Source organism: Chelonoidis abingdonii, chromosome 9 (assembly GCF_003597395.2).
Source record: "Chelonoidis abingdonii isolate Lonesome George chromosome 9, CheloAbing_2.0, whole genome shotgun sequence".
Lineage (NCBI taxonomy): Eukaryota > Metazoa > Chordata > Testudines > Testudinidae > Chelonoidis > Chelonoidis abingdonii.
This window is the reverse complement of record NC_133777.1, coordinates 22,826,574-22,835,688: the sequence shown is the minus strand read 5'-3', so window position 1 is coordinate 22,835,688 and position 9,115 is coordinate 22,826,574. Positions and strand designations below refer to the sequence as shown.

The following is a 9,115-nucleotide window of genomic DNA, read 5'->3' as shown; positions in this document are numbered from 1 at the left end:
ACCCCACCTTCAGTGTCTGGAAGTACATAAAGTATTACAGAATCTGCAAACAGACTCCAGAGCTGTAGTCAGGGCCAGTGCAACTATTTAGGCAAACTAGGCAGCCGCCCAGGGCGCCTAGTGATTGGGGGCGCCTAAAAGTCCCCTCAGGCGAGGAGGTGGAGTGGAGGTGAGCTGGGGGTGGGTGCATGCGGGGAGGGCTGCCCACAGTAATGGGGAGGGGGGGAGGCGCACAGGGGAACAGCTCCCGCCCCAGCTGACCTCCACTCTGCCTCCTCCACTGAGCACACAGCCCAGCTCTAAGTCTCCTCCAATCGGCGTCACACGCCTGGGTGGGGAGGAGAATTAGAGCGGCGCCAGCATGCTCAGTGGAGGAGGCGGAGCCGAAGCGAGCTGGATGGGGGGAAACCCAGGCAGAGTTAGCTGCTGTGAGGGGAGTCTCCCCAGGCAGGGTTAGCTGCCGTGGCGGAGGAGGGGGAGGTCTCCCCAGGCAGGGTTAGCTGCCGTGGGGGGATGGGGTGGAGAGGGATTAGCTGTCATGGGGGGGGAGTAGGTGCTGCGGGGGGGGGTTGAGTTAGCTGAGTGGGGGGGGGTGCAAGGTGGAAGTTTCACCTAGGGCACGAAATTTCCTTGCACCAGCCCTGGCTGTAGTTAGCACAACCCCCAGGGGATGCTCCTCTGAAGTTCTGGGGCTGGCATCAACAATGTTCCCGAAATCATTTGTTTTGAGAGTTTCTAGGCCATTCAAATGTTGTCATTTTAGCCCACATGTTGGTTGGTCTTATGCATCATGTTTCATCTTCCAGTCACTCACAGGTCATCTGTCTAATGCTAGTATTTTTTTTTCTAAATCAGTGACGAAAGTCTTGGTTGTTTTGAATTCCATCACTGCTTTTAAAAGTTGTTTGAAAACCAGTTAGTGTGGCTTGCCCGCCTTTTGGATTTTGGGGGCAAGAAACTGTGAGGAAGAAAACTCAAGCAACTCCTCTATGTAACATGAACCAAGGGCTGGGACAGAACTCCGCTTCTCTCTGATGGGTATGTTGTTGTTGATGGTCAATACAATGAGTATCTGGTTTGGGCACAAGAGTGATTTTCTTTTCTTTAATTTGCTCCTTCTGCTTGTGAAACGCTGCTTTTCATTTTCAACAAAAAATAGAGGGGAAAATTTAAAGAGGCTTAATATTTCAGCAGACACTGTGATTGGTGGGTGTCCTGGAAGAATTTTTTTCAGGCTGCTTTTTCTTAAAAAGCAAGGCTCACAGTCTCTTCTCCTTTACCCTGCCACCACCCAAGGGGAGTAGTGCCAGTCGTAACTGGGGAGAATTTGGTCCCAAATATCTATTGGACTATATATAATACTTGTCTTTATATTGTCTGAGTTTATTACCTAGAGAATATGATCCTCCCTCACACTGGTGTCAATGAGAATAAGCTTGACCTCCTCGCCAACGTTTTCAAGGCATGATATATAGTGCAAGAGTGGGCAGAAGGTGATGGCTTGCTTATTTTTTCCCGAGGTTAAAGGCAAAAATCAAAGCAACAAATAGGCTAGAATAAAAAAACAAATAGGAAAAGTTTAACCAATAAATTAAAACAGTTTTGTTGCAACGCTCACCACTCTTTATCCTCTGACAGGAGCCTGCATGTGCCCCCCCGCAGCTCCTGCGAACCCTACCCATGGCGCTTGTTACCGCAGGCAGCATGGGCCAAGCAGCCCCCCAGCTCTAAGGCGAGAGAAGCACGTGCATAGCGGCTTGGCGCGGCCAGGCCTTAGCGTGTAACGCCCGGGCAGGGCCCCTGCCTTCTCCCGGAGCCGAGAACCCGGAGAGCCATGGCTGGAAAGGGCTGTGCTCAGGGGCTTTCTCCCCCCGACACTGCTGGGCCCTGGGGATAACCACGTGCTAGCGATGGGGCCGCGCTGCGACCGGCAGCCGGGAGCGCTCACATCCCTCCGCCCCCCGCGGCAGCCGGGCGGCCGCCCACACCCCTGCCCGTCATTGGGGCTTGTGGCGGGAGCCCCTCCCCAAGCGGGGGCGGCAGGCGAGCCCGGCCGCGCTGGATGCAGCATGGCAGGGGAGCCGCGCAGCCCGCCGCTGAAGGTGCTGGCGGCCCAGCTGAGGCAGTGCCGGCGGGCCGCGGTGGGCCCTGGCTGCGGGGCTAGGGAGGCCGGCGGGGCACGCTGGCGGTTGCCGGTGTGTGATGCAGGGCACGGTGCTGGCAGTGGAGGCCGGGGGCCCGGGGCGGCTCGGCCAGGTTGCAGGACGAGAGCGGCCCCTTCACGGTGCTGGGGGTGAGCGGTCCCCAAGGCGGCCATGCCTCAGCGCAGGTACCTCGGGGGGGGGGGCGGAGTGTGGGGGACCCGTATCGAGGGTGTGTACTCCCGCCCTCGGGGTCCAAACTGTCCGGCGGGGGGGACCCCCCACGTCCACCGCCATTTGCAGGGGGAGGGGGGAGTGTGCCTGCCACTAGGAGGACCCCTCAGCGCCTTCAGGGGGGGAACCCTACTGCTCCTGACCCATGGGGAACCCCCTACACGGGGGACCCCCATACACAACCAGGGGGGCTTACTGTTCCCATTCCTTGGTGGCTACTCCCCCCCCATGCTGGAAGGCCTACTGTATTTGCCTTGTGGGGTTCCCTGCACACACACATCTGGGAGGGTCTACTCCCACCCCATGGGTCCCACACAGCTAGAGCCAGAGCAACATAGTGATGTCAGTCCTGCAATTCACACCTGCACACACACAGCGACTCACCACATGCATGCAAGGCGGTTATATACTGCAGAGGATAGGCAACCTGCAGCGATGCTTATACTAGATGCTTTCAGGCCCAGATCCTCAGTGCACATAATCATACCTTCAACATTTCGAGAGGGTAAAGTATGCCTCTGGACTAGGAGACCCTGGCAGCACAGGTGGGTGCTGCCCCTTGGTGGGGGTTGGATGCTGCCCCAGTGTGGGGAGGCCCTGGTTAGGGCATTACAAAGTGAGCCTGTCCCACACTCATCACACAACAGCAGGTCCTGCTGAGGCTTAGCTACCCGCTCTAGGCACTGCAACCTGCCCCCTGGCGCACAGGGTCACGTTGCACAGCATGGCTCAGGATTGGCCTGGCTGCCCCCAACCTTATCTGAATAGTGCTGTTACCTGTCACACATGCCATTCTAATTTCGCACAATCAGAGGGCCAGCCACACCTGAGTGTCAGGGGCCAGGTCATAACACCTGGAGCATGAAGCCAAGCCCGGTCAACCCTGTGAGACACAAGCATCTTCAACCAGGACAGGAGGTTTTGGGGTCAAAAAGTCCTGCAAAAGTTGGGAGTGTTGGGAGGTATGTATAATTGTTGCATGAGGGCAGGAATTTCTTCCTACCTGGTGATCAGTTTATGCTTTGAAGAGGATGTAATAGTCTGCCATATATGAGCTAGTGGGACTGCAGATGCTGTTCTTATTCATACAAATACCTAATCATTTTTCTTAAACGTGTGGTCTAATTTTGTAACATGGTAAGAATTCTCAGCTCTTCACACTATCAAGCCTTTGATGACTCTTAACATTTTTCTCAGAGACTCTGCTCTGCCTCACATTTTGGCAAGTTTGAAACAAAATAATTGAATAGTTTAAAATGAAATAATCTTGTTTCCTGAGCAAGAATAATGAAAATGTTGAATGTTAATTGCGTTTTGTGTTCTCTTTTCTAGGAAAGTATGTAATGGTGATGGGCTTGGTACACTCCTGCAGTCCAGAGCCTATTCTTCAAGCTGTGAAGATGACAGATCTTTCTGATAATCCCATACACAGGAGCATGTGGAGCTTTGAAGTGGAGGATTTGCACAGAAACATTTCTTAGATGTTGTATATTTTTGTCAGCAGCCTAAAGGACCTGGAAACATAAATGTTTGCTTTTACACCACATGGACCTCAGCTCAAAGCATTAGACTGTCAGGAGCAGTTATAGCCTCATCTAGAGAATATTTTGATAGTTAGTGGACTAAGATATTTGACTAACAGTTTTAAGAGTTATAGACAGGAGACCAAATTTACCATTGGAGAAAATGGGTACAGCTCTGTTGACTTCAGTGAATTTAACTGAGATTCAAGATTTAAAAATCTTTATGCTCATGATAATCATAGGGAGATGGTTCATTCCCTGTGCCAATAATGTTTTATGCCAACAGCCTGAACTGCATTAACTTTCCAAATACTAATGGGTATTTCAATACTAGCTCCATTATTATAGCTGTCGTCTGTTAGAATGTAGGGTTAGGCAGTCATAGTACTATATTCTGTCCTCCATTTTGCATAATACTCTTGCTCCCAATGTGAATTCTGTACCTGGAATGAGGGCAGAATATGGTACATATTGTTTAGATTGTGTTTATGGTAAGGAAATGGGACCTTGGCTCCATGTTTTTTCTTTCAATAACATTCATATCCAGTTTGCTTTGTTTACAAGACATATGTCCTTTCTAACTATAACTCTAGTTTGATGCCTAAAACTCTGCCTGTACAGCATTCATCTCTACAATATTAAGAGTAGCCTGGTAACAAAACCTATACTTCCAGTAAACTAAACAGAGATTTGGTACAGACTCACAGGGAGTAAGTAGATTTATCTAGGTCCAAAAAGTAAGTACTCTCTCCACATCACACAGTAAGATTACCTCAGCCTAATTATGCATCTTTGTATTAAGTTTTCTCTGCCTGGAAAGACAGTGTTTTCCAATATACACTCTTTAAAGTTACTGTTAAATGTATATAATTTTTACCTTTGTTACTTCCTTTTCCTGTAAAAGACAAGTGTATGATACTGCTCTTTTGCCCCCAAAATGTTGTATTTGGTTAAGTTTCAATGATAATTTGTGCATCCTAAATAAATACTACATTATCCATAAACTGTAGGTTGTGGGGAAAGAGACAAGTTCAACAGTATCAAATAGTTAACAATGTTAACTAACTTTGAGCATATGAAAACAAGCTTTTTGTCTTACTATAAACCACAAAGTGAATTTAAGATCAGGTATTGCACTTGGAACAATGCTTTTTCTCACAATTCTATCTTGAAGTAAATATTGTCCCCATATTTACAGAGGCCCCTTGGAGGGTGTTGATGAAAGCACTGGGATTAGAATTTTGGGACTGTGTACTTCCATCCCCGAGTTTAGTATTTGAGACCATCTCACTTCAGAGGCCTGGGTATAACTGAGGGGTTGTATTAAATGAGACCTTGTTGATTATATGTGAGATTAGCCAAGACAGGTGTATAGAATTTTGACAGTATGGGTTAAATTTTTTTTTTTAAATGTTGGGGAAAAAGTCCATTTGTAAAATGTAGCCTGCCAGCAAATTCTCCTCCGTGTCAACATTGTCAGACAACCATTTTTATTTGTTTGGTAGCAGGTCCCTTCACATTTTAGTGATTCTTAGTCTAAGAACTTGAATTTCATCTCAGAATGAAGAAAAACAAAGTTCACCTTGACATGCATGGGAATTAGATTGCATGTAAAAAGTTTTGATGAAAAGGGCCAAATTCAAACCTCATGTAAGGGAGTGCAACTCTGCTGGCTTCAGGAGACTTGTACCACTCACATCGCAGCTAAGTATAGCTCAAAGACCTTTTACTCATAGTGAGCAAGTACATAATGTAACAGATGTGAGTAGTGCATGTTCATTAAATGTATATCTCAGAAGCAGTCTTTACTCAGTGTTGACTTAAATATTGCTGTCCTGAATTTAATTAGCAATATCTCTATATCCTCCCCACCCTCCTGGTTCATGAGTCAGGGAAGCCCCAGGGATCTTGCTGCCGCTCTGGCTGCTGCCAGGGGCAAGCCCTGGGGGTCCTGCTGCCACTCTGGCCTCTGCAGGGGGGGAGGGGGAGAACCCCGGGGGGCCAGCCACTGCTCCGGCAGCCCTGGGACTGCTGCTGGGAGACACTGAGCTGTGGCGGTTCGCACTGCCCCTGGGGCCGCTGCTCAGGCAGTCCCCAGGGCCAGCCACACACACTGCTACAGAAATCCTGGAGCCCTACTTATGAGCAAGCTATGCAGCTCTAGTTTTTGGTTATTAACTATTCTGTTCCTTAAAGTTGAGATTGGCCCAAACTAAATCACTAGATCTGACCACCCCAACCTTTGGGATGTTCCAGAATCTACATGTGGATCTAAACTTTGTAGTTGGTGTTCTCTACTTCTATAAAAACTCAAAACTGGAGACAAACTCTAGGAAAACTGGTGATCTTTGTTTGGCCTAAAGCTATTACTATATTTGACAATTGTTGGCTTGTAGAAGTGGCCTCACTGTAGCGCAACTTCAGTTTCTTTGTAACGAAAAGCAGCTTACAAAGTATACTGCAAAGATTTTATGTGGATATTTTGTAATAGCATTAGATCGTTGGACCAGCCTGAGTCGTTGAAACCAGGTTCTCTTCTGGGAACTCAAAACTGAAACAGGTTCCTAAGAAAGTTGAACTTGGAGCATGTTAGCAAATGAACAGTTCTCTCTTTTCAGAACTTGTGCCCTTGCTTCATGTTTATAAAACAGCAACAATCTTGTGTTTTGCTCAGTGAATTGCTGTTGACTAGGCATGTGGCCAATATGTCCCAAGTTTTATGATATTGTCTGCGGTACTTGTGTGTGGTTGTGTAACTTACTGTGCAACAATGTGAGTAGTGAAATAAGTTTCCTTCAAGTCTTTCCATTTCCTAGTCCACACAATGACTTTCTTTTTCTAGAGCCTAGGACTCAGAAGGGGAATGGGAGGGGTACATTTTGTGCCCATATGAATTTGAGTGCTTTGGGGTAAATAAAGAAAATCAAAAATGGTTACTGTATGAGTTGTGGGCACTAGAAATACTGAGTACTTAGTATTTTTCAAAGGGCTCGATACTCTCCATCTCCCTGCAGGGAAGGCCAGTATGATATGTATGGTTGTTGAGGTACAATGAAGTGAACTGATGTAACTTACCCAAACTGACACAAACTTCGTGATAGAGATCAGTTAAGAACACAGGAGTTCCTGGCTCGTGCATTGTGTTCAAACTGCACGCTTGGTCTGACTGAACCACACACTTACTTGAGAGAGCACTGATATGTTCCTTATGCAGCCTTTCTGCCGTTTGCCATTTGCCAGTCTCATTGGCGTACTAAAATACTGTCTTTATCTGAAGCATAAATATGTCCACAATACCTTTTGCCAAAGGCACTTCACAAATCAAGCTGTCCTAAAATCTTCAGTAGCAACTTACATCACCACTAGTCCCACTCTAGTTAGCAGCTTAGTGACCAAGAACTTTTTAAATATCTAAAATCCTGAAACTGCAGGTTTGAATAGAAGCAGGGTCAAATCCCAGTGACTCTTAAAGGGCATATTCTAGGAGGGCTTGTGACTTCTGAGAATCATAAGATTTCATGTGGTCTGAGTGATGGTTTTTGCTCTGCCTCAGTCTGTGGCCACTGTATGTTTTACTCTTCTTTGTCATGTTCTGTAGATGAAATAGAAATGCACCGCTGGCATTTTAGCTGCAGAGCTCCCTAAGCCAGTCAACAGGAAGTGCAAGAATGTGTATTTTGCATCCTCCTCCCCAAAGGCTCTGACAGAATCCTCTGCCAGTTTGAGATATGAAAGACCCGATCTGACCCAGCTCAGGGTTAACAGGAGCTGCTTTACCATCACGCCACCATTTCTAGGGGAGGCTATAAATTGCCCATTTAAAAATCAAGGAGAAAACTTACCATGCAAAACAATAACACAAGAATGCTTAAAAATGATTGGCCTGTTTTGTTAACAGGAATGGATAAGAAAAATATTACAGGTTTCAGAGGTTGCTGCTTTTTAATTCAACGGTATTTTTGTACAGATGTTCACTTTACAAGAAGCACTGCTCAATGGCTACTTATTGGCATCTCTGTTGGCAGGCTCTGCAGAGAATGGAGTAGTCCCTCCAAGACACAGCTGTAGCACATTTATGGGGCAATGTGGGGAAACTTGTGCTGCTCTTGCCCATGCTGTACTTATTCTGTGGATAAAGCAAGAACGTCAGTCACAGATCTTTCACTGACCCTAAATTCACCAGCAAAAAAATTATTTAAAAAGTAGCTTTGTTTTTTAAATTGGTATCTTGTTTTCAGTAAGTGCATTGTACAGACACCTTTTAGAACAACCTGTTTTCTTTCTTGGTTTGAGTTCTATATTAATATCACAGTTTACTTTGTTAGGTTGTTTGGAGAGAAGCTTTTCTGTGTTTGAACAGCAGAGATAAAAGGCAAAAATCAAAAGCTTTCTGTTGCACTTGGTGTTAGCACCACCTCCTGGTCATTCAGTGGCATGAGTGTACTGGCATAGCTCAGTATGCATGTATGACTGTAGGTATATTACTGAATGCCTGTTAGCTTTCTCACATTTTTACTGATAGGTATATGGATGCTCACCCTTTCATTCCTACCAGGTGGCTAGATCTCAGACTCAGAAAGGCTCATGATGGGTTTAGTATTGCCCATCACACCCCAATTGTATATCATATTTGACATTTTTTGTAAAAAAAATGTTGAATATTTAAATACTGATTAAAGAGTAATTTTTTTACGGTTACAGTTATTTTAATGTTAAAAGTCAGTATTAAAGCGTGATGCAGTCTGTTAAACACATGTTGCATTTTGTGCCAGAAGTGTCTGCACCTTGTACATCACCTAGTATCTTTCCTATCTTGCAGGGGCATGATGTGAGACTTGATTTATTAACCTGTGGAAAGAATTTTGAGCTTGCCAGATACTACAGGAGAACAGAATACTCCACCACTAGGCTTTTGCTTGGCAAAACCCATTTGTCAGTGTCTTGCTTAATCTCCTCTGGGCCTTCTTCCATGCACCACCTTCCTTGGTGGGTACAACCACTCAGTATACCTCCACAAGGCCCCTATTCTAAAGTCCCTCTTCAAGACCTCCTTCTGTCTTGTCATCTACATCTGATGTGTATAAAAAACTCCTCTGTCTACTTGTCTGTAGGTTCTTAGATTGTGAACTCTTCAAAGCCAGGATCAACCTCTTCTTGAATGTCTGGCAGGGGCTTGGTACAGTGAAGAGGCTAAACAAATAATAATTGGCCTGAATC

At 46.1% G+C, this 9,115-nt stretch overlaps 2 protein-coding genes across 2 annotated transcripts in view; one reads left to right on the top strand and one right to left on the bottom strand.

The window, feature by feature from the left end:
* Positions 1-2,069: 2,069 nt before the first annotated feature.
* RMI2 (RecQ mediated genome instability 2) lies at positions 2,070-4,902 on the top strand. Its single transcript, XM_032779631.2, is given in 5 exon segments — positions 2,070-2,200; positions 2,202-2,237; positions 2,239-2,291; positions 2,294-2,329; positions 3,708-4,902. Coding segments are annotated over 5 exon segments (405 nt in total). The 3' UTR covers positions 3,857-4,902.
* A 1,077-nt stretch (positions 4,903-5,979) lies between these two features.
* LOC116824393 (uncharacterized) overlaps positions 5,980-9,115 on the bottom strand; it is a 179,900-nt gene continuing 176,764 nt past the window's right edge. Inside the window, exon 74 of the mRNA XM_032779632.2 lies at positions 5,980-8,024. Within this exon, the coding sequence (XP_032635523.1) occupies positions 8,020-8,024 (5 nt within the window). The 3' untranslated portion in view covers positions 5,980-8,019. The remainder of the gene's footprint in view (positions 8,025-9,115) is intronic.